The 26087-nt window shown below is 42.9% G+C and overlaps 2 protein-coding genes across 3 annotated transcripts in view; both read left to right on the top strand.

The window, feature by feature from the left end:
- LOC306938978 (solute carrier family 45 member 4-like) overlaps positions 1-6391 on the top strand; it is a 60564-nt gene extending 54173 nt beyond the window's left edge. Inside the window, exons 7-16 of the mRNA XM_079523398.1 lie at positions 390-573; positions 992-1459; positions 2088-2353; positions 2949-3110; positions 3353-3452; positions 3958-4038; positions 5065-5195; positions 5662-5730; positions 5845-5996; positions 6187-6391. Coding sequence (XP_079379524.1) covers positions 390-573; positions 992-1459; positions 2088-2353; positions 2949-3110; positions 3353-3452; positions 3958-4038; positions 5065-5195; positions 5662-5730; positions 5845-5996; positions 6187-6370 — 1797 coding nt within the window. The 3' untranslated portion in view covers positions 6371-6391. The remainder of the gene's footprint in view (positions 1-389; positions 574-991; positions 1460-2087; positions 2354-2948; positions 3111-3352; positions 3453-3957; positions 4039-5064; positions 5196-5661; positions 5731-5844; positions 5997-6186) is intronic.
- A 10826-nt stretch (positions 6392-17217) lies between these two features.
- LOC306938379 (DENN domain-containing protein 3-like) overlaps positions 17218-26087 on the top strand; it is a 34854-nt gene continuing 25984 nt past the window's right edge. Inside the window, exons 1-8 of one of the 2 annotated variants that reach the window (XM_079522535.1) lie at positions 17218-17510; positions 21074-21168; positions 22418-22573; positions 22956-23091; positions 23399-23514; positions 23668-23789; positions 23904-24015; positions 24390-24509. In XM_079522535.1, the coding sequence (XP_079378661.1) occupies positions 21088-21168; positions 22418-22573; positions 22956-23091; positions 23399-23514; positions 23668-23789; positions 23904-24015; positions 24390-24509 (843 nt within the window). In that variant the 5' untranslated portion in view covers positions 17218-17510; positions 21074-21087. Of the gene's footprint in view, positions 17515-21073; positions 21169-22417; positions 22574-22955; positions 23092-23398; positions 23515-23667; positions 23790-23903; positions 24016-24389; positions 24510-26087 lie in introns of both variants that reach the window. The other variant, XM_079522536.1, reaches the window with a different exon arrangement.

Raw genomic sequence — 26087 nt, 5'->3', positions numbered from 1 at the left:
ATTCCAGGAACATGGCCTCAATGAACTATCGCTACGCTTGATTTTGTACTTTAGCTAGCTGTTGAAAAATAGCAGATCTACAAGCTCATAGCGCAGCAGCGAGTGCCGCGCCACGTGCTTGTAGATCTGCTATTTTTTGAGAGAAAGAAAACGTGAAATCTTTTTATATATTTCACAGCAAACATTTTTAACTCAAATATTTGCTTCTGGGGGGTCCCTGGAACAACATATTTTCAGATATAACTCTTCATAACTCTTTTTCAAATAAACTGTTAATAAGTTGTGCATCATTCATATCCATCATATCAGCATAGGGTCACACAGGTTTTCATTTGGCAGCTTGAATTATAATTATTTGCCCATTAAAATTAATCTGCTCTACGATGAAGGCGAGTCTGGAGCCCGCCCACCCACACCCTTCGGCCAATGGCAGGGCCATCCTCGGTACGGCCCCCCAACTGGAGATCATTGGAGAAGATGAGATGAATGACAGCTATGACTTCTTTGACCCCTACGGAGATGACCAATCGGAGCGCGGTGACATGGACTTCCTGGAGGTGGAGCTTGTTAGGAGTAAGTTTGGAGAGTCCAAAGAAGACATTTCTTTCATTCATTTTCTTTCATTCACTTGTTGTCTGTCTCCCTTTATGTTTCTGTGTCTGTGTCTGTGTGTGTGTGTGTGTGTGTGTGTGTGTGTGTGTGTGTGTGTGTGTGTGTGTGTGTGTGTGTGTGTGTGTGTGTGTGTGTGTGTGTGTGTGTGTGTGTGTGTGTGTGTGTGTGTGTGTGCACACGTGCGTGCTTGTGTGTGTGAGCGTTAACAAAGCTAATGTAGCAAACCACTGGACCCATTCAGTGTGTAATTTATTGTTCACGTTGCGACTCGCTAGTAGGCCAAGGAAGTAACTTCAGATGACGCCATAGACTGACCAAGATCCTCAGGAGATAAATGAATTGACCCACCTGTTTGTTTGTTTGTTTATGTTCTTCCTAGGTAAAAGTGACAGTGTCCTGGCCATGACAGATGCTACTCTCGACCACCTGGACCATGATGCTTTGTTTCTTCGCCATATCGAGCCATCCATCTTTGCCGACCACCTTTCGTCCTACCACGGCTCACCACCCAGAACTGCTTCCTTTTTCACCTCCAATCGCAGCTCTTCCCCACCCCGGGTGTCCAATCTCAGACGCAGCAGCAGCGCGGGAAGCCAAGACTTTCTTCGGCCCCATAGCAACAACCACCTCGCGCCCTCGCAGCCCGTGGGCCCGCGCATCTCCCGCGTCTCCGCTTTCCTGCAGGAAATGGACGAAGACGAAGGACAGTTGGCGTTGCTGAGCAACCACCCTAACGAGCCACAGACACCAAATGGCCGACTGTTAGCTAACGTAGCTAACGCTAGCAGAACTCGTGTTAACGGGCTGAGTGAGAAAGGAGAGGCCCACCGTGTTGGAATGGTCAAAGGTGAGATCTGAGGCATAGTCATATTCATATCGTATATTTTGTCTTGTATTCTTATTAACTTGTGCATTGCAACAAATAAAACAGAATAGATAGGTGATTGCTAATAACCACTTTCAACCTGGCGTCCCAGTTTTGGGCAAAATTATAATTATTCTCCAATTATTCTCTCCAAAAGTAGCTAAAATAGCAAATCTTCACGTTTATGACACGTTAACCCATTTTGGGCCATTTTGTTAGCATTATGTTATGCTTTAGCTATTGAAAAATATCAGATCTACAAGCTCATAGCGTGCCACCGAGTGGCGCGCTACGAGCTTGTAGGTCTGCTATTTTTGAAAAATCGAAGAACCACTGACATAGAAACATAGCTTTTTCAGAAAACTGTCAGGATGTAGAAGACATTTTTAGAATCTGATTTCAGGTCAAAATGGGTTAATAGACACATTAGATTGGCTATTTTCAGTGTGTGACAGACCATGTCGTATGGTAGAGATTTTATTCAAAGCCTTCACCTTAATTACCATTTAACGACTCACAGTCAAAGAAGATGAACAATAATGACATGCCCGGAACAGGTCCTCCTATCTGGGGTTCATCAGGTTAAATCATTCTGTCTTTCTCTCTACAGCTGCCAGCAGTGCCAGCACCGGCCAGTCTCGCCGTCGGCACACGTTCTACCGGCAGCCGTCGTGCACGTTCTCGTACTACGGGCGCGTGGGGGCTCACCGCTACCGCTACCGCAGGGCCAACGCCGCCCTGCTCATCAAGTCGTCGCGCAGCATGAACGACCTGTACGAGGTGGAGACCAGGCACAGGAAGAGACGCCAGAGGAACCGACATCAGAGCGGCAACACCAACTCCTCCAGTGGAGACACCGAGAGTGAAGAGGGAGAGGTAATGGATGGATACAGTTAGTAGAGCAGTGGTTCTCAACCAGTGGTCCTTGAGGGGGTTCCAGGTGGCTCCCAGCTAAATGATGGGAGAGTTTGTAACCAAATGGACTCTTACGGGGTCCATTTGGTTTCATTTTACGCTCTCAGGAGTTGAATTATTGTTAAACATCTGCATTAGCCTACTAAATTTACAAGAAGTCTACACAATTGGAGAATGTAGAAGAATTGTAATTTTGGTCAATGTTAACCATGACAAAATATTCTTTAGTTTTGGGTCTGAGAGGCTAAATCTCATCAAATGGTGGTCCTCAAATGCCAAATAGGTTGAAAACCACTGCAGTAGATGGATGAGGGAGGGGTGATGAATGGATAAATGGAGGGATTGATGGATGGATGGATGGATGGATGGATGGAAAGAAATGGAGTACAGGGAGGTGGGAGAGGTTAGAGGCATATGGACTTGAACGGAAAGGATAAACACTAGATTTAGTATTTTAACACTTTGCCCTGCTTTCTTTCTCTCTTTCTGCCTCTGCCCCCCCTCTCTCCTATGTCTCTCTCTCTCTCTCTGTCTCTCTCTCTCTCTCTGTCTCCAGACAGAGACCACGGTCAGGCTGCTGTGGCTGTCCATGCTGAAGATGCCTCCAGAGCTGCTCAGGTTGTGTGTGTGTCACCTGCTCACCTGGTTCTCCATCATAGCCGAGGCCGTCTTCTACACCGACTTCATGGGACAGGTCATCTATGAAGGAGACCCCACGGTACGGCCTGAAACACACCCACACGCACACGCACACGCACACGCACACGCACGCACGCGCGCGCGCGCGCGCGCGCGCGTGTGTGCGAGCGCACACTCACTCACTCAGTATGCCCTCCTCACCTTGCCCCGGCCCATAGGCTGCAGTATATTACCTAACAGCACCCCCTAGCCACACACACATAAGATATACATGATTGTGCTTGCACGATGCCTAATAAGTGTGTGTGTGTGTTCTTATAGGCTCCTCTCAACTCTACGGCTTTAGCCAACTACCACAAAGGAGTCCAGATGGGATGTTGGGGACTGGTGATATACGCCATGACTGCTGCTGCTTGTTCAGGTAGGAATAGTGCGCGTCACTGTATGCGCACACACACACACAGTGTGTGTGTGTGTGTGTCACACACACACACACACACACACACACACACACACACACACACACACACACACACACTCAAGGATCATTTGCAAGCTAAGAACCTAACATCCGTCTAACAGTAGAATATCTGTACAATGAAACACTATAGAGGTCTATGTCTACATAATATGCTAGTTAAAAAAGTAAGTAAGTAAAACAAATATTTCCAAAAATCATACATTTAGGGTTTTTATTAGGTTAAGTGATCATTTATTATAACCATAATTTCAGTTTCCCCAGTTTAACTTCCAAACAGCTGCTGAAGGTCAAATAATATTAGTATCATTCTCTAAAACGTCAAATTTCAAAACTTTGCATATATCATTTATATACAAAAATAGATCTAGGGGTTAAGTGGTTAATTTAACATTACATATTCTCTCTCCCTTCCCTCGTTCTCTCCCTCGTTTCCCCCCCCATTCAGCTCTTCTTCAGAAGTATCTGGACAACTTTGACCTTAGCATCAAGGTCATCTACATCCTGGGAACGTTGGGATTCTCCATCGGTATGTACCACTGCAGAGTCAAATAGAATCATGTTTAGTAGAATAATAGACCTTCGGGGGTCTACCTGAACCCAAGATTCAGGTCAGGTCCGTGTTTTATTATGGTAAATTACTGTAGTGTAGGTCCAGGTTGGTTCAGATTCTATTACCTCGGATCCTGTGTCTCGTTTGTTATTCTGTGTCATACACGATTTGATCTGAGAGGACCCTCTACTCGGCGCTGTTCAGGACAGACTGTAGCTCCCGTGATGATTTAGGCTGACCTAGGATCAGATTACTACAGTGCAAAGTAAGGGGGAGAGATTGAGCTTGTCATGCGTGCCAGGCTGCCAGCTGAGTTTAATGAGTTGAGAGAGCACATCAAAGGTTCACGATTATGACTGTTATGTAGCTGCTAGATTCCTAGAACCTATAACCGCTATCTACTGGTAATATAGATTATTAGGTTTATCAGTTGATCCATAATTATATTATAATAATACCCAACAGTCTGTGTCGGTTCCACAATATCACATTGGAACTCGTAACGAATTTCACAGGTCCAATTTGGATACGGGTCCAAGACATGTTGGAACATTAGGAACGGCAACATCGGAACATTAGGATTTGTTGCGTAATTTTAAGAACATTTCAGAAAACCAATCGGATCTCGTAACGAATTTTCACAGGTTCATTAGTCAAGTGGTCATTTTGGAGAACAATCCATGAGAACAGGTCTTTGTAGGAGGCATGGCGGCTCTCCAGTACCTGGACAGGTCTTTGTAGGAGGCACAGCAGCTGGGGTGCATACTTAGTTTAGACTAGTCATTGGTTAGACATGGGTTAGGTTTAGGTGTGCTGCCCCGTGGGAGGTTAGGGTTAGGGTGAGGGTTTGAGATAGGTTGTAGTTGTAGGACTAATGACTGGTCTAACCAATGACTAGTCTAGCAGCTCTCCAGTAACTGGACAGGTCTTGGTAGGAGGCACAGCAGCTGTCCAGTAACTGGACGCCATTTACTTACTGAAGTCTTATTTTGTTCTCCACAGGAACGGCTGTCATGGCGATGTTCCCTAACGTGTATGTTGCCATGGTGATGATCAGCACCATGGGTGTCATCTCCATGAGCATCTCCTATTGTCCCTATGCTCTGCTAGGACAATACCACGAGATCAAAGAGGTACATGCAGTACATACTAGCACACACTCACCCTGCATACATGCTGTCGGGAAGAAACCACCTAACTCCAAAATGTTCATTTTTCAGGACATTAAGAAAACCTTATATTTTGAAAACAAAGCAATACTGCCTCATCAAAGTTGATGTTGTGACTTTATATATTGTCAATTACTTGCATGAGAGGGGGAGAGGCGGTGGAGTTAGTTGCTATAGCAGACAGTTTGCGTCTCCAATGGAGTAAAGAGGTTTTGTCCAAAGCGTTTTTTTACTACTTTCCATTCGTTCAATATTTTAGAAACAACACACAGACGTAAAGGGTGTTCAATAGCACTGATTTATGCAAAAAGAAAATCAAAAACCTCAACAATGGAGTTAGGAGTTTTCCTCCCGACAGCAACAATATACTCCTTAACACCACTTTGAAATGGTCATTGGAGCTCCTGACATTGATCTCTCTGTTCTCTAGTACATCCAGCACAGTCCTGGTAACTCTAAGAGAGGCTTCGGCATCGACTGTGCGATCCTATCCTGCCAGGTGGGCGTTCTTACCTTCTGTTGCTTTCACATGTTGTGTGTTTCATTCTTCCAGATTTAAAATGACCCTGCTGTGTGTGTGACGTTGTGATGTTGTGTTGTTATGGCTCTCCAGGTGTACATCAGTCAGATCCTGGTGGCCTCGGCTCTGGGTTCGGTGGTGGAGGCGGTGGGCACGGTCAGTGTCATTCCCATGGTGGCCTCCGGGGGCTCCCTGCTGGGCTTCCTCACCGCCAGCTTCTTGGTCATTTACCCTTCTCCTCCGGGGTGAGTACAAACTACTTCTGGGATTAGCAGAAAATTAGCCTCACGGGGCACTTGGCGGGTACGTGTGTGGTTATGAAATTATAAGTTACGTAAGCCACAAAGCTTTGGCATGAAACAGTCATGGCTCAGGATCTGAACAGATTTGTTAATTAAAAAAATAATTAATCTCTTGTAATCGTGGTTTGGTCAGGGAGCGCGAGTCGGCCAAAGCATCAGACAAGCGGGCCTTGACGACGGCGGCGGAGCACGCCAACGGCAGCGGAGTGGCAGAGAAACCCACCTTCCTGAAACTCAACAAGAACGGCAAGGCCACCACAGCCACCACCACCTCCACCACCGTCACCTGTCACATGGAGAACGAGTCCACTCTGTGAACGCCCGGGCCAGACTGAAGCAAACGGGAGATGACGGGTTGACCACTGAAAACGGATTACATCACTGTCCACCACATCATCGCACCGTTCGCACGATGAATGCCAGAGCTCAAAGATGCTGCTTCACTCACCCCCTTGCCTAGCCCCCCCCCTGCCTCCCCCAGTCCACGATGATGAATGAATGCTAGGAAATTAGTTGTTTCCTAAATGACAGACACGGATGAGAGAGAGAGAGCGTTGATGTTGGTCTGCTCTGATTTGGTACTGGAGGTGCCAAATGCTGCTGGTGCACTAGTCTAGTCTGGCTATCTGCTGGTCCAGTCTTGTATGAACTGGTCCATTCTGGTATCTACTGGTCAAGTATGGTGTGGCCCACACATATTTCTGAGCCCACAGGAACTTCTAGAAATGTGCGTCATGGTCGAGTGATGTTGGGTTGAAGTGAATAACTCTTAAGTGTTCTGAAGGACCAACATGATTGCCTGATTGGTTCAGACCTCAATAATTTATACATCTCGTTGGAAAGGAGGATATATTTGTTGGGGAGAGGAACTGCCTTCTCGCTCTCTCTCTCTCTCTCTCTCGCTCTCTCTCAGGGCCTGTAGGAGGTGCTATTGAGCAGCCGCCTGGACAGGAAACTTCAGGGCATTGACACACACACACACACACGCACACCTCCTTCCTTCTTCATTATCATCGGAGTCTACGTCAATTGGTGAAAACCTGAATAATGAACATTTATTCCTCGAAGTTGCAATCATTTAATAATGCTGAAAATAGTTCTTCCTCAACTGACTGTATTGATTGAATGGTCGTTTGTGGATGGTGAAGTCGATGGATGAGAGTGCGCCTGCTGACTGGGTGTCTCCTGCCGAGGCACTGTGTTCACCAAATGAAGCCTAGTGTTTAGGGCCAAACACGCTCTATTCTGTGGACTCTTACAGTACTCTTCGGCTGTAGCTTTAAGACTGTAGGGACCTTATAAGGCAGCGTTCCTTGCAACTGCAAAGCGGAACCCAAAATGGGTCTGGGGTTTCTTGGGTTTGCTGAATGCGTGAATGTGGGTCAGGAGGGGATTTAGACAGCTGTGTCTTTGAGTGCTACTCTATTCAATGAACCTGGGTTGTAGAATGATAAAGAATTGACTTAATGGGAGTCCCAAAATAGGTTAGGTTAGACCAGTGGCTCTCAAATGTTTTATTTTCAAGAACCACCCGTTTGGTATGCATTAGGCCACATTCCATTTGTATACCTAGTTATGGACCTCTAATGGTCCATTTGGAAGCCCCCAAGGAACTCTGGAGGTCCCTGGACCCCACTTTGACAAGCGCTCTGTTAGACTAGACAAGATGCTAGGGTCTAATTGACCCTGCATGCCAGGACAAATACCCCATTGACTCAGTTTGGGTTCTGTTCTAATGACCTTTTAAGGACACCCTGCTGCAAAGTGTACTTCTCAGCATGTCCCAGGACTAGGAGTGTCACTTCACAAATGTTGTGTAAAATCCCAATCCTAGAATTGTCAGTATTACATTTGTACTCCTGCACAGGGAACACGATGGACGGGATTACCTACCTGACACTCATGGGGTCAGTCACAGGTGGCCCCTCCATCCTGACCTACCTGACACTCATGGGGTCAGTCACAGGTGGCCCCTCCATCCTACCTACCTGACACTCATGGGGTCAGTCACAGGTGGCCCCTCCATCCTACCTACCTGACACTCATGGGGTCAGTCACAGGTGGCCCCTCCATCCTGATCAGTTTAAACAATCAGAAGAAAATAGAAGCAAGGATTTCACCTGCTGCACGGCGGATCACTTTGAGACACCTGGTTGGATAATAAGCCTGCCCTTTATTAAAGGAGAAGAGGGGTGAAAAGAGAAAGACAGAGGAAAGGAAAGATGTGTAACTTTGGCAGAATTCCACTACCAGAAATGTATAATAATAACAGATTTACAATAGAGTGACAGCTTGTGCACTGCCATAATTCCAAAATGCTACAAGACGCCTTTCCCATTACATACTCTTTCTTTCGTCGTCCTCCCTGGTTAGTGGTTATTCCACTAGGTTTGTCTCGAGGACGTGCCTCTGGTTGCATCATTTTGCATCCCTGACAGGAATTGAACCAAATGCCTAACAGCAGGGATGCAAAATGGTTTCAGGTGAACGTAAAGGACAGACAGTGTGAAGGTGATGTACGAATCAGGAGGTAGCATACTGTTGGAGAGGTGGGCAGACCTTTTCAGCGTTATTTGCAGCATGTAAAATCCTTAGATATACTGTGGTTTAGCTGCATAAGGAGGACTACACCACTGCTTACAGGCGAGAAATTGTATAACAAAACAAACGGAAGATCCATGCAAGTTGTGTAATTTCTTTTCTTTTTTCTTTTTTTACTACTATTACTAACTATTGAGTGTAAACCATAAGTAATAAGCTGAAATCTTAAGATGTTTTTTCTTTTCTTAGAATGTTTCAGTACGATGCTGGGCAAAACCAAACTTGAAGTTTGAATGGCAGATGAAAGCATCAAGGTTCTATGTTCGGTTTTTCTTTCCGTTTGTTTTCTGACAATTCAGATCAATCATTGCAATAATATAGGGGGCAGGGGTGTGTATTTATGTTTTGACAATTCTCAATCACTTTGGGTTGGGGCCCTTGGGGGGTTAATTCCTTTCAGAGCTGCTAGCTAGTAATGCTAGCATGAGTCTAGAGTAGGAACTTTTATTGGGTTTGGTTTGCCTTTCAGGTCAATCAGTTGCAAAATGTTAATTGAAACATATAAACGGCAACATTTTATTTGACTAATCATTGGCAGTTTATTTAAGAAAATACATTTTAAGGGGAAAAACAATATTTTGTTGGGTTTTAGGAGATTTTTAACATACTGATTGTTTCGTGTCAAAAGTGAACTTTAAGTCTCACAAGTAGGTATATGTGGTTGAGGGTTTAGCCCTTTTAGAACAGTTTGACTGGTTCCATTGCTACGTTTGTGTGTATACAATTCCAGCGAGAAATAGAAAAAAGTATGTTGCATCCTTGTTTGACCCCCACTCTGGCTATGACACTAAGACAAAGAAAGAACAGGAATGATAAAAAGATGCGAAATACCCATCAGACATTGGTGCATATTTAAAGAGCAATGACAAATTGCTAAGTCCATACAGCAAATAACCACGCACAACTTAAGTACGAATGTGAATTGCAGTACAGAGTTTGGCATGTTTTACCCTGTACAAATCATTACCTTGTTCTTTCTTATATTGTCTTAGGTCGTCAGGGGATACCTTTCTTTTCTAATGCATGGCTGGATGTTCTTGTTCTCTTGTTTGAACACAGTGTATAAAAACCTGGGTCTGTGTTTTGAGGATTTTGAAAAGCACGTGTCATTTTGAGTGCATCTGTGAGTTTAGTTTGGGACAAAATAGCTAGTCCAATATGGCATAATTATGGTGAAGATGTCTTACTAGCAGCATGTCGATGTAGTGTGTCACTATTAGGGTTGATTTGTACCACGGTGAACACGGTTGTCGCACACCACGATCTACAAGCTTGCAACGTGTCGCACCGCGGCACATTGTGAGCTTGTACAGTAGCATTGTGCGACACCCGCACACAATTAAAATATAAGTCAGGCATCATACCATGTGCTCTTGAAAAGTAATACAAGATGTGTGTGGTCCTTCACTATTCTCACACATGTGTTTAACTTGATGTGATATGTTTTTAAAGGTGTAGGGGAGAAACACCAGGCCTTGAAACTTGGGAAGTGCAACTTGGGTGTTTGGGTATACTGTAAATACAATGGGAAGTGTGTGGTATGGGGTTTTTCCTTAATGTCCCGAGCCACTCACTGTAGAACTCTGGAATGTCAAGGTAGAGTGGCCTCTCTCTCTGCCTGGTGGGAGATTGAGATCTTTATTTTATTTTATTTTGTATTATTCCATCAGGTGACTTAAGGGTAAAATCAATGAATGTACAATGATTTCAGCTGAAATTGTTTTGTTTTTGTTCTGCAAGACAGAGGGGTCTAACATTGCACAGAACTTGCACATACATAGTTTTAAAGAGAGAGAGAGAGAGAGAGAGAGAGAGAAAAATCATTTAATTGTCTTGCAAAAAGAAGAAAAAACATCCACATATACTGTGGATATTTATTTTTTGAGCTTTCTTGTTTAAAAAGGACACTTTCATTCACTTTATTTAAAAGAAGAATATATTGAAAATCTTAGATTCTATTTGCTGTTACTGGAGATATGTTACAGAATGAAGGTGTGTGTGTGACTGTGTGTGTGTGACTGTGTGTGTGTGTGTGTGTGTGTGTGTGTGTGTGTGTGTGTGTGTGTGTGTGTGTGTGTGTGAGACTGTGTGTCTGTGTGTGTGACTGTGTGTGTGACTGTGTGTGAGAGACTGTGTGCGCACGTGTGCGCTGGAAAGTGTGTTAACATCTCATGTCAGTTTGATTCTCGTTCTGTGTTCTTCACAATCATCAGGTTTACACTTAATCTTTGGCTGAAATACCGGAGGTGACCGTCAGGTTGTCTCCACCCATTCTGTCTCCATGTAATTGTTCTAATTCATTTGAAGATGTCTCCTCTAGTCGCTGTTCTTTTACTTTGACAGAAGCGCAGGTAGACAGAGTTTGGCCATTGCACCTTTTATTAATGGTGGCCGTGTTTGCTCCAGGATCCTGTTCGTCGGCTGTAACTAATGATTTTCTGAATAGGCTCTATGCACATATGCCTTTTTGGAAATAACTCCTCCTACTTCCGGGCCTATTCCGAACTTCCTTCACAGGTGTTCAGGGACAGCTCCAGGAGGGGGGCTAGGATGGGCTTTAGCCCCCTCTGATGGAGGCTAAGCCCCCCTCCCCACAAACCCAATTGACTGACTTCAATGTAAACCAAAATTCATTAGCCCCCCCTCTGAATAGCCAGCTCCCCCAAAGCCCCCCCAGTTACACATTTCTGGAGCCGTTGCTGCAGGTGTTAATTATAACAAAACTATTGTTTAGTGTACAGTGGCTTTTTAATTTCAAGGACTCCCAGGCCATAACTCTGAGAGTGTACAAATGGAACCAAATGGACGCTTACGAGTCAATTTGGTTCCATGTGTACACTCTCAGAGTTACAAACCCATACGGGGCCATTTGGAACCCACTCAACCAGGCAGTGAGACCCACTGGTGTAGCAGTGTTTCCAGTGAGGCAACATGCACAATAGCAGCACTGGTTCTGTTTGACCATAATGGAACAGAGCTACTTAATTAGTATCATTGTTAACTCCTCTAGTTCTTTCCAAAATGGCTTCTGTGCATAGAGCGGAGCACTTAACTCATTTTGGGAGGGAAGCCCTTTTGGTGTTAGCATTATGTTATGCTTTAGCTATTGAAAAATAGCAGATCTACAAGCTCATAGCGCGCCACCGAGTGGCGCGCTAAGAGCTTGTAGGTCTGCTATTTTTGAAAGATCGAAGAACGACTGACATAGAAACAGCTTTTTCAGAAAACTGTCATTTTCAAACAGACATTTTTTTTAATCTGATCTCAGGTCAAAATGGGTTAAGATAGAGCCATGTCGTCATGGTGATTTTTACAACACTGTTACAGGTCATGATCCAACCAGACCTTAAGATAGAGCCATGTCGTCATGGTGATTTTACAACACTGTTACAGGTCATGATCCAACCAGACCAAACTCTGTGTACCTCTGACTCTGTGCTTAGCAGACTCTGTGTGTCCAGCATGATTGCGACAGTTGCCCATATATATCTTCAGAGATTACGAATACTTAAGAATGGGAAGATGAAGCTTGTGCTGTGTACTATATTATATGCCTTGTCATCTGAGAGAGAAAAAAAACGTTGTAAATATATTTTTCTTTTTAGTTCCTTCTTTTTTTTTTGCTGCTATAAGAAGCTGATTATTTTTGTTAGTAGTTTTGTTTTTTCTATATAAGGACTGTATATATCTATACGTTGTGTAAATATGCTTGAGCCTTCATATATGTAGGACTCTGGATAAACACTGTAAGGAACGCACCTTTAAAGATCTCCTCAGAAACAAACTGACTGTCTCCTTTTTTTATTTCAATCATTAACTTTATTTGGTTTTGTACACTGAGTTAAATTAACACTGGTATTTTATACAGTATAAACACATTTATATACAGTATATGTGTTTTTTTGATAACGGTGTCTCATCTCTCCCATGAGGCACTGCTGCTTTTTACACAAGGTGTCTAAGGCCCCATTTACACTGGCAGCCAAATCCAGCCTGAATCAGATCTGAGCCACATCCAGATTGGAATCTGATTTGTCTAAATGAGTCATGTGACCATTTAAAGTCCAATTGGTTTAAACCAATTGGATTTCTATCTTGATGTGGCACAGATCTGATTCAGGCTAGATTTGTCTGCCAGTGTAAATGGGGCCTAAGTCAGAAACTTGAAGGGACTTGGAGAAGGGCCAGCCGTTTCACAAGTTAAGTCTTGCTCCAGTAAAATAAGTGGATACATTTACCTAAGCTACTGTATGCATACTGCATCCCACAGAAACATGCTTGGTTAACCATGTTGGTATATCCTTTTCAAATTTCAAAAGTATTGCATCATTTTAATTTTGATCTGCAGACACTAGCAACATTGGTAGGCAAATTCCATTGTATTTGATGTCTAAAAAAATAGTATTTCTTTAACATTACAAAGTTACAAACATTCAACATCATTGTCAACTGGAGCAATAATGGTACAGCAGTAGCACTAGTCGTTTATTTTTACACATCACATCTATGTGCAGTGAGTGCACAGCAGTTTACAATGTAGGCATTTAGCAGACAGCAGACATTTAGCAGACAGCTAAATATATTGATATAATTCAACAAAAACCCTCTAATTGTTCCATTTCTAATGTTAAATGAACATTTGACTGTGTAGTGACCTATTGGCCTGCAGTTGCCTGTATTAACATTGCACTTGACAAACACTTTGACTCAGCGTCTACAAACTGCTTACCAACGCTGCTAGGCATTAGGCAGGCAGACAGAAGTGGTGAGGAGTGGAAAATTCTGTCTGCTGTTCATGCAGAATGAGCTCTTTGACAGGCACACGCACGCACAAATATAATATTGCTTAACTCTCCTTTGGTGTCACATGTGAGTTAAGGTCAGGCTGAGGCCCCACCACACACACACACACACACACACACACACACATGCAGCACTTTCACGATCCTCTTCTGGTGTTTCAGTAGAGAGGGGTGCCTCTGACCCTGTGTGTGTGTGTGTGTGTGTGTGTCTGTGTGTGTGTGTGTGTGTGTGTGTGTGTGTGTGTGTGTGTGTGTGTGTGTGTGTGTGTGTGTGTGTGTGTGTGGCACCTCACTGTGACTGTGTAGCCACCAGAGTAAGCCTTGTTCACATCCTGCTCCAGAATGTCACAAACACAAGTAACACACACACACACACACACACACACACCTGTGCACTGTGCAGTGGCTTCAGTTGCAGAGCTGTTGGCATGAATGCTTGTGTAGATATTCAAAGCCGGAGTCAACTGCACTGTCCTGCTATGTACGTAGCTCTGATGTGAGCAGCGGGCAACACATTTTTTATGGCCATTCAAAAAAGTAAAACACCACAATATGCCACTGCTAAGGCATTGAGAGAGAGAGAGAGAGAGAGAGAGAGAGAGAGAGAGAGGTGATGTAGAGGGAGAAAAATTAAGATACCGGTAAGTACAAAGCTAAAGTTTAAATATTGAGGGTTTAAGTTAATGTTTCTCAGCAGGGGGGGGGGGGGGGGGGGGGGTGTTAAAGGGGGGTGCTGAGATAGGCCTACTATAAGCCTAAATTAGACCCTGTGTTGCTTGCCGAAAGCAACACATAAGCCAACAACAAGATGCAACGCATGTATGGCATGCACATGTGACCTGTAACAGGTCCGTTATGGCCTCTTGTTATATGGTAACATGTTACCACCACGATGGCCCTGTGACATAGCCCTGTCACAGGGATGTCAGGCTCTGTCACATCATTCAGGCCCCTCACACAGCACTGTGTGACAGCAGGGATATGGCCTGCCACGTGGGCCTCACATGTAGTCTATAGAGTTCTGGTTAATGAACTACATGTAGTCATGTAGCCTACATGTAAGGAAATCATGATTTACCCTATTATTCGTACTCAGTGTCGGTCAGTTTGAGAAAGAGTGAGGTGGCTGAGGCCACACACACACACACACACACACACACACACACACACACACACACACACACACACACACATTCTGCAGTTTGAGAAAGAGTGAGGTGGCTGAGGCCACACACACACACACACACACACACACACACACACACACATTCTGCATTCTCTACAGAAATCTAGAGAATGTACTTGTAGAAGAATTGTTATTTTCATCAATGTTTGCCTGTTATCTCTCCAAATGGTACCAACATCAATACAGCATGGAATTGTGGACAATCTTATACAAACACATCTTATACAAAATATTCTTTAGTTTTGGGTCTGAGAGGCTAAATCTCATCAAATGCATGGTGGTCGTGACTCAAATGTTGAATAAATAATGGGCCTTGATATGAAAAGGGTTGAAAACCACTGAGGTAGATTACCCTGTCACATACTGCCCTCTGTTGGACAAATACATTAACTGAACAGGACAGTTTACTACATTTAGGTTGCCAGCTATGGGTTGCAGGCAGTGGTGGGAAAAGTACTCACATTCTTTACTTAAAACGTGTTAAAAGTATCAATGTAGAACTACTCCATTACAAGTGAAAGTCCAGAATTCTAAATGTACTTGACTAGTCTAAAAGTACAAAAGTATTGGCATCAACATGTACTAGAAAGTAGGCTACTCACTATGCAGAATGTCTAATTTCAAATTTTCAAATGTATAAAAATCTGAAGTGGTTTTTTTTATGATCAGTACTTTATTTGGATTTTTTACAAATACAGAAAACAGAAAACAGAAAACACAAGCAACAACAGAATACGTATGCATGGACATTATGTATGAACACAGAAACATAATATAAAACAAGACAAGATAGACAAGATAAACAAATACAAATACAAATAAATCAAATTAAGTTTAAATTAGTGACGACCAAACACGCAGCATCATCAACCGTATCATATGTATACTAATACAGTAAACAATCAAAAGGGCATTGCCTGACCATGGATCACATCAAGGACCTGCAACATGACTGAGGAACACGTTCCACTTCGAATCATATTTATCCAACTGATTATTCATCTTAAAGGATAACCTCTCCAAAGCAGCCACAGTACCAAGCTGAGTGAACCATACATGTGCTGGAGGCAAATCCTCAGACTTCCATTCCTTAACAATGATTATAATGTTTTGTATGTTTGTAATGTTTTTTTGTATGTTTTGTAATAAAAATACAAATCTACAAAGTAACTAATAACTATAGTTTTTCAAATGATTGTAGTGCAGTAAAAGTAGGCTACAATATTTCCCTCGGACCTATAACCCTATAATTGATCATGCATGCCAGTATTTTCTCAAATGTAATCCTGCTGAATGAAAGAGAAGCTGTGCTATGGCCATTCATTTCCATTTGACAAACAAGTTGAAAACCTTATAGCCCTCAACTCAAATATGACCTGTATCCTAACAGACCTATAGTGGCTTAATAGGAAAGGTAAGGCTGAACCACAGATAGACTGTAGGATCCATCTCACCTGACCTGACTTCTATTCACTGTATTACAAACTGATCCCAGTTTCAAGCTTTCAATCAACACTATATCTTCTGTCGTGTGTGTGTGTGTGTGTGTGTGTGTGTGTGTGTGTGTGTGTGTGTGTGTGTGTGTGTGTGTGTGTGTGTGTGTGTGTGTGTGTGTGTGTGTGTGTGTGTGTGTGTGTGTGTGTGTGAGAGAGAGAGAGAGAGAGACAGAGAGAGAGAGAGAGTGTGTGTGTGTGTATATACTGGTGTGTCCCCTCACACAAGATATCAGAGTGAAATATGGACATGAGGGTATTGATTTGAGCTCACTCTTTGTGGGCACTAACAGAGAGACATTGCGTATGCTACATGCCTGCCTGTCACTAGTGGAGCAATAGAAAGCTCCTGTTGTAAAGGGATTCTGTATTGTGTATTGTATATTTTAATGCATTGTACCTTTTAAAGTTTTTGATTCATGGGATTTTTATTATTGTTTGGACCCAATGTTTTATACATTTGTCAATAAAGTAACTAACTAACTATAATATGTATAATGTTATTATCATTATTTGTATTATTATATTATTATTATTTATTCCAGCAAGCATGTGCAATGGCCTCCTTTGAGAGTACAGTGTACAGCCATAGTGTATCCATCCAACCTACGTATGTATCTATCAACTATCCAACATTGCTCTCTATTGGTGATGTTTTGTTACTGCAGGTAGGGTCAGAATTACAATGATTTATTTGTCAGGTCGACTCATGATAATGTGTTGTGGTGGCAATCATCTGACACGGATGCAGAGACAACAAACCGACACCTATGGCACACACACATGTAGTAGGGACAACAGGGCGGGCCTCAGATATTCATATTCATAATAGATACATTGTACATACGTCACAAACTGCTGTGAACTGTGTGTACGTACACTTTTCAAAATAAATGTCTTATTAATATGGCAGTAGGCCTATAGATGGCAGTAAATACACGTCTATGTTTTTCCCAATGTCCCCAAATCAAAGGACTATTAATTTGACATCATTAAGTTTAATACCTATACTCACTTTTATTTTGGAATTTTTAATCAGAGTGGAAGTTCGACCCTAGGTTTCAGTGTCCATTCATGCTGCTTTGTGAGCGCTAACTCTGCTAAGCGTCGAGTCCTGTTGTATGAGTGCATTGCAGGGCAGGAATACCATACCGCCGTACCGTACGACGTTGTCGGTTGTTGGACCACGGCACGGCAGGGTGTGATTTGTTTTAAAACGGTGAATCATAATTATAGTAGGCTATAGTGAGTCGCGTACGTCAGTTAGAAAAAATGAGAGTCACTATCATCACAGCACGGATTTATTCACTTTTATCTGGAAATCTCGTCCTTGTGTTTCCCAGACAGAGGAAATGAAATGAACGACTGATTTGAGGTTGGTTGGTTGGTTGGTACTAAGTTATTCAGTACTGTAAAAGTTTTGTTGTTTTTTAATTAAAATTGTGGCGGTCATATAATATCCATATGCATGCATTTTGTTTAAACAGTTTAACGTCACAGTAAAACATGAGTCATTTGACTGCTCAAGTGGTTGTGTCGGCTGCAAATGTAACTGAAATTATTTGATGTGGTGTGAGATCACTGATCAAACACCGTTTGCTTTGAAAATATTGAGTTGTTTATAACTTTACTTACTAACGTAACGCTTATCGGTCTGTAATTTTATTTTAAGAAAAGAGACAAAAAAAAGTAAAATAAAATAAAAAGTCTATAACAGGCTATTTCTGGGATGGGATTATGGGATAACTTTTAGCTCGAGCTGTACGGAAAACTTGGGAAACCTTTTGTTGCCCCGGGCCGTTTGATTACTATTGATCTAGCCAGCATGCAATGTCCCAGGACCCAGGCCAAGACAGAATGGTGTTGGGAAAGACTGACATCACAGCCAACATCATGAGTTAGCCTAGTGGTTAAGTGGTAGGCCTACCTGTCCTACTGCATGTTCGCATATTCGTTCCTTTTCTCTACTCAGTCTGGGCTATTAATAACTCCAGTGTCTTTTAACTGTAAATTATGCTGGCCTGGTGTGACAAGTATAACAATGCCCTGGGAATTTCGCCCAGGGACATAAAACATAATGTTATTGAACCAGGTAGGGTTTTCAATGGTAGACCTATATTATTTGAAATCAGATTTCCACTTATAACATTAGTTTTAATTGTTTAACAACATATAGGCTAAATACCAAAAACGACAGCTCCTATTTGGCTTACAGATAGGTCAACTCTATTACACTCTATTACCAACTCTGGCAGGCCATTTGTATTATTTATATCTATGAAATTTAACCTCTAATTCTCACAGGCAGCATTTTTGACAAAGAGTTGACAATGAGATTTCTACAGCATTCTGGTGCTGATCACTGTAGCTTTGGAAAGAAACTATTTTCTCTCACACTTCATGTGTTTTTCTGGGTCCATCCACCTACTGAATTAAAGTAGCCCATTTTCCCCACTCTGTCCACGACAGGACAGGCCTGCCAAGAAATCATTTTTGTTGACTAAATCTAAATCAACTGTAGATTGAGATTCAGTCGACTAACATATGATATTTGTCAACTAAAACTAGACAAACAAAAGCATTTCAGGTGACTAAAATATGACAACAACTAAATGGAATGTTATTCAAAAGACCTCCTGCTGTGAAAAGTAAACGCTGCTAGATAATGAAACTGCTTTGATGCTGAACATTATGGGATTCTGACACACCTCAGGGGGTTTACAGAATTGCGGTTTTTATTGTGTGCGTGCGTGCGTGTGTGCGTGCGTGCGTGCGTGTGTGCGTGCATCCATTACACAGCAGGCCATTTTAGTCAGAGAGGATTTTAAGGGCCAAAGGAAGAGAGAGACGAGGTTGGAATGAAAAGAGAGAGATCATGGTGTCTGCAACAAATAATAAGCAATTATACTTTGTTGCACAGCTAAATTGACATAGTTATGAACCAAATGGACCCTTATGGGTCTGCAACTCAAAGAGCGTACAAATGGAACCAAATTGGGTTCCATTTTGTACACTCCGAGTTAAATTAACAGTGATTTTACAATATAATTTGGGGTCCCAGAGATATAAATGCCATTAAATGGGGGTCCGTAGCCTAATGCATGTCAAACTGGGGGTCCCTGAAAGGGAAGATGGACACAAAGTGGAGTGCAAGAGAGGGACAGGAAAAATGGAATCATGCTTATATTTCATACTACAGTGTCGCTTGCTGACAATAGCAGAGGGTCACACCATACATATCAGATACAGGTGATGGTATTCCTGCTGGGCATTGCTGCCTGACACACCTCCTGCAGTGCCTTTTGAACAGCTGTTCTGTGACACCTCACTGAACACCTCCGTGGGCCTAAACGGGTCATCAGCTGGGGACCAACATTCATCAACGTTTCGCTCCTTTAACCCCAGTACGTCTCATGGTGGCGGAGCGACCATGCCCTAGGTGTTTGTCCCCCAACTCTTACAGTATGCTTCCTCCTTAGCCACAGCCAGAAGCTGCCTTTCTCCGCCTCCTCAGCCAGCTCTTTCATGGCTTTCCGATGCCCCGCTCCTGTGCATCCCATGTCGCGGAATAGGCGAGCAGTTGAGGAACCTACGAAGCCCCTACACCCCACTTCCACAGGGCAGATAACGGCTTTCCAGCCAGCCTCCCTGCACTCTGCCGCCAGGTCTGAGTTCTTGGCTCGCTTCCGCTCATAAGCAGCCTCCAAACCTCTCTCCCATGGGACAGTGAGTTCGACAAGAAGAACTGTCTTGCAAGCCTCTGACCACAAGACTAGGTCTGGCCGCAGAGATGTTTCCACAATCTCCCTGGGGAACTGGAGCTGCTTCCCCAGGTCGACCCTCATGGTCCACTCATTTCCCGGTGAGAGGAGTCTTGCTGTGTCTCTCTGGCGGGAGGGTTTGACACCCTCTCCGAAGAGGGCTGGAGAGGGAGAATATAGTATAAGTATAAAAGTATAGTATAAAATATAGTATAAATCAGGCTTAAAGGACCACTTCACCACTTTTCAACCGATCTTCATATAATTGGTCCTCTACTAATGTTCATGATAAAATAGTACTTTTTCCCCTACTTGGTCTGTGTATCATAGGAGAGCGGGGGGGGAATCATTCAGGGGGCGGAAGAGTGATGATGTGTCCTAGTAGTACCCTTTCATGTGCAGTATTTTGCCTCCAGCTGGAGGTAATGATAACCAGATGTGCGCTTGTTTTACTGAGAGAGTTGCTTATTAGTTCGGGCAAAAGAGGCTGCCACCCCACCAGGGGTCACACTGTAAAGCCCATGACATTACAGACAGGACAGGACGGTCTCCTCCTGCCACAACCATGACAACGATTAACGTCATCAACATCACCAAAGGAGAGGAGGGACGGAACCACATGATGCAGGCTAGCACCCCGTCCTTAGTTGGGAATTGAATCCCGATGCTGATGACTCGCAACTGTGGTTTCTTATTTCTGTGACTAAACATTAACATCTGCTTTTGGAATGTGTGTGTGTTTGTCTCTGTGTGAAATTGTGAATTCGGGTAAGTCTTAACGGGTGAGTCTTAACCAGCCACGCATGTGTCAGACTAATTAGTAGTACATCTTTTAGTACATCGGAACAACGTATGCGGGGCGCCCCCAATAATCACGACAGGCTCAATATCGGGTTTGGAAATCCAATGTAGTGCCTGCCAAGACAACAATTTAAACATGACAGTTCAGTGTTTTCAGATTTAAAATCTTCAGTAAAAGCAAGATATTTACTGTCTGTCATTCAACTTAAGTGTGTGTGTGTGTGTGTGTGTGTGTGTGTGTGTGTGTGTGTGTGTGTGTGTGTGTGTGTGTGTGTGTGTGTGTGTGTGTGTGTGTGTGTGTGTGTGTGTGTGTGTGTGTGTGTGTGTGTGTGTGTGTGTGTGTGTGTGTGTGTGTGTGTGTGTGTGTGTGTGGTAGGTATTCAGTGTGTGATGGCAGAGCTTCCTTCAGGACTGTTGGAGGCGTGTGTGGTGGTGGGAGCCTCCAGTGATAAACTGCGAGACCTACTACAGGTACAGTGCTCACTCACACTAACAACATCATCATCATACAGTATTAGAATCTCACCATTTGACTGTATTGTAAGTAGCAGCAGTAACTGAGGGGTTTACTGTAAACGGGCGTTTTGTAAAAACACCCGTTTCACATAATGCTTTAAAACGCAGATTTAAATTGACGGTAATTAATGCATGATCATGATTGTTCAGAGATTTCCATGTACGCAAAAGCAATATGTACTGTACCATAACCATAGAATATTTCATAAATATTTGCTCTGGTAGTCATTTATTTACATAACAATTTTGCCAACAATGTAAGCATGTCACAGAGACACACGTGACATTAGCTACTATGACATCTGATTGATCACTCAATGTTTCAAATTGACAACTTCACTTCATTATATTTCCTAATTTCCCCAAATTGTATTAATTCCACAATTTACAATGTAGGCCTAAAATGTAGGCATTTAGCAGGTACATTCTTATCCAGACTCCAGAGTGACTTGTGTGCGAGATTGGAGTGAGCAGAGTCAGCAATAACCCCAGTCAACAAACAGAGTAAATAGTCACACAATTGGAGTGCAATGAGAACAATGTAGTGCTTCAAAAAAACTAGGGATACTACCAGGTAAACATTGAACCTAGAATGTGTCCAAACCAGTGGTCCTTGAAGGGATTCCAGCCAGGTGGTCCCCAGCTAAATGACCAAATGGACCCGTATAGATCTTTAACTCTTGAGAGTGTAACATTATTTTTTTAATTAATTTTACGCTCTCATTACGTTACATTATTTATTGTTAAACATTTGCATTACTTAATTTACAAGAAGTCTACACAATTAGAAAATGTAGAAGAATTGTTATTTTGATCAACGTTTGCCTCCCATCGCTCTTATGGTACCAACATCAATACAGCATGGAATGTCTGACAAAATCTTATCCAACGACAACAAAATATTCAACATGTTTGGTCTGAGAGGCTAAATCTGATCTAAATGGTGGTCCGTGGCTCAAATGCCGAATACATAATGGGCCTTGCTATGAAAAGGGTTGAAAACCACTGGTCTAAACAACTATATATATATAATTTGTGGACTGGGAAGAAACAATCTAAATAGCAACAGCAAACAACATGGATTACAATGAGGTAGTATTCTCCTAGATGTTGAGAATCCTTTTCGGGCCATACTGTGTGCATGTGTCATTGTTGTTTGCCAGCAGCTCTGAATTAAACTTGTTTTCCAAATTATTTTTACCAGCTTCAACAGCAGAGTAAATTAAAAGAGATCCCCATTGTGGAAGCTGAAGTACTGCAGGTCCATGCGCCCCCCTTTGTATCCAAGGAGACGAGCTCCAGCCATGCCCTTGGTCCAGCTTTCAGCCGTGTCCAGAGGAGGAAGAGCTTCATTAAGAAGGTTTTTCACACTTTTTATGTAAAACTATGATTATCAATTAAGTGCAAAGCAAGTAATTGTCCCATGTGTTAGTTTTCCAGGATTGCAGTTTTCTCCGTCACGGTCAAAAACTATACTTTAATGGCCAAAATACTGTCCGCAGTTGTTGTAGGCGAGAGGCACTTCTGTGTTGGCCACAGAAGCGGGACGTGGTTATAAGCACAAGTCGTGTAGAGTTTAGAATGTCGTGTCCAAAACCATTACTTTTTAGGAAATAATAATAAAACCTTTTTTGCATAGCACCTTTCATGACATGAAATGCAGATCAAAAGAATGGCAAAACATTATAACAACAATGATTTCAAAAGCAAGAGTGTAGAAGTAAAAAATTGTTTGATTGCAGAAGAGACGAGATCGTCCGGTTGAGTCGTCAACTAATGGAGAAGCAGCCAATCGCATTGAAGGGGCGTCACCCACAGAGGACATCAGCGTTCCAAAGGACCTAGACCTCATTGCCCTGCCACAACTCTGTTTCCCTGGTAACTACACAGCAAACACAATAACATTTATTTGACATTTGAGTATAAAGACATTTTACATTTTTGTGAAGTTTTTTTGTGAAGTTGGGCATCTGACTATGGTGATTTTATGGAGGACATCTTAAATTGTAATATTTGAACGGTAACCTAGCAATCATTGATCAAACAGACCAAACTTTTAAGTAGCAGTTAGGGTATTAGTTCCAAAGAAGGAGTGGCAACATGGTGTCCTACTGTCCATAGTACTTAAACGACACCAATCATTATTTGTGTTGTTCTTTGACGCTCTTTAATTTCCACGGGACAGGTGGTCTGCAGGTCGCCACTGAACAGCGAGAAGACGCTTACCACTTCCTGGTTTTCACCGACCTGTTTGGGAATCGAACACATGGCATTGTGGTGCAGTTCTACAGAGCTGTGCAGGTAGACGTGCATGCATGCACTATGATACTGCTTGTGTGAGGGATATGTGTAGTTGTGGTGTAATGACATGGGGTGGGGGACACACCCCCAATGTGTTGTTGATCCATGCAACTCAATCAACGATTGCTTTTCATTTGCCGTCTCTCCTGTCAGTCCTTTCACGAAAGCAGTGTCCAGAATGGCCATAGGTGGAAGTGCCGCCTCTACGCACCCGTCGCAATCTGTGTCATCTCTCATTTCCCTTATTACAACGCCCTGAGAGACTGCCTATCATGGTAATAATAATACTAGTACTAATGAATGATTCATCATTTATAATAAATGAAGCAACAAAAATAAAGCCTCTCTCGCTTTCCCTCCCTCCCTCTCTCTCTCTCTCTCTCTCTTAGTCTTGTACTCCAGCTTCGGACCTGCAGGCAGACTGACTTTGAGGATACCATCAAAGAGTTTTCAGCCAAGTTATCGCTGGTCCCCATACCACCTCCTGGTCAGCTACACGTGGTTAGACATCACTACTCTAAATCATTTCTAGCAATCCAGGACTTTTTAGTCCATTATCATTAGCTATCTGTTTGTTATTGTTTGGTTGTGTGTCTACAGATTCTTAGATGTCTCACTCTCCCTCTCTATTTTTGCCTTTTTAATCTGGCTGTCTTTTTGTCGAGGTACTTTCTGGATAATTCCCATTTTCTGTCTCTGTCTCGCTGTCTGTCTGTGTCTCTGTGTCTGTCTGTGACTGTATGTCTCCTGTTGATTTGCTCTGACTAGTAATGACGTGCTTATGCTATCTGGCTCAAATACGTAACCTGTGTGTGTGTGTGTGTGCGTGCGTGTGTGCGTGTGTGCGTGTGTGTGTGTGTGTGTGCGTGTGTTAGTCGTTCAGCCTGCGTCCCCTTCAGGTGGTCCTGCCCTCCAGAGAGGATCAGGACAGGCCTGTCATCGACATCGACCTACATCTTCCATTCCTGTGCTTCACACACACAACCCTGTTACAGGTGATAACGTACTGTACACACACAACCCTGTTACAGGTAATAACGTACTGTACAGCTTCACACACACAACCCTGTTACAGGTAATAACGTACTGTACAGTAGATCACACACACAACCCTGTTACAGGTAATAACGTACTGTACAGCTTCACACACACAACCCTGTTACAGGTAATAACGTACTGTACAGTAGATCACACACACAACCCTGTTACAGGTAATAACGTACTGTACAGTAGATCACACACACAACCCTGTTACAGGTAATAACGTACTGTACAGTAGATCACACACACAACCCTGTTACAGGTAATAACGTACTGTACAGTAGATCACACACACACAACCCTGTTACAGGTAATAACGTACTGTACAGTAGATCAGGGGTTCTCAACCCGTGGGTCGCGACCCCTCGGGGGGTCGCCAAATTATTTTAGGGGGTCCCCAAATTTTCTTTTTTTAAATTTTTTTTTTAACGATTTTTCAAAAATAGCAGACCTACAAGCTCATAGCGCGCCACTCGGTGGCGCGCTATGAGCTTGTAGATCTGCTATTTTTCAATAGCTAAATTATAACAATGCTTAAAACACCAAAAGGGGTTCCCGCCCAAAATGGTTTAAGGTTATTGTAGCAGTCAATTTATATTGGGGGTCGGGAGGGGGCGGGGCGGGGGTCCCGAGACATTGCCAAAGCATTTCCGGGGGTCCCCGGCCAAAAACGTTGAGAACCCCTGCAGTAGATCACCAGATAAGATGGAACCTGATCCCTCCAAAAAAGTGGGTCGATACTGCAGCCAGTAAACCATAACGATAGAAGGAAGCAGAGTGATATACAACATCTTGACAACACACATACTGTAATGATGATACTACTACTAATATTAATACTAATAATAATAGAAAGAGTATAGACCTAATGTAAAAAAAAAAAATCACACCCGTGTGAACTGAGTGGTGCTTCTACTATGCTCGTTTTTTTGGTTGCTAACCATAGCAACCATGCTCGTTTTTTTGGTACGAACAAACACGGGTACACGGGTACAAAGCCAGTTGTTGGAGTGGTTTGCACCACTCAAAAAAAGAAGTAAAGAATGTAACGTTTTTTGAGTGGTGTAAACCACTCCTACAACTGGCTTTTGTGTGCAGAAAAAATGAGCATGGTTGCTATGTTCAAAATAATTTCTGACGTAATTAAATCACACCCGGGTGAACTGGATGACCGTAGCAACCGTGCTCATTTTCTCTGCACAAAAAAAGCCAGTTGTGAAATCACATCCGGGTGTGATTTCATTACGTCAGATCAGAGCTGATCAGGCTATATAATACCTTATTACGTCAGACCACAGCTGATCATGCTATATAAAACCTTACACCACTCAGTTCACACGGGTGTGATTTTTTATTTCTTATATATACATACTTATATCAATATATACTGTATAAATATTACAAACTTTTCTGCCTTTATTGATACAAGTGAAGATTGACAGGAAAGAGGGAGAGAGAGACAGGGGGAGACAGCGGGCGCCCCAATATAGGATGGTTATCCCTAATCATAACCTATAGCTCAAAACTTAAAA

The sequence above is a fragment of the Electrona antarctica genome (assembly GCF_951216825.1).
Source record: "Electrona antarctica genome assembly, chromosome: 15".
In the NCBI taxonomy this organism is placed as follows: Eukaryota; Metazoa; Chordata; class Actinopteri; order Myctophiformes; family Myctophidae; genus Electrona; species Electrona antarctica.
Note: the sequence above shows the minus strand (reverse complement) of the source record. Positions and strands in the feature narration are given on the sequence as shown.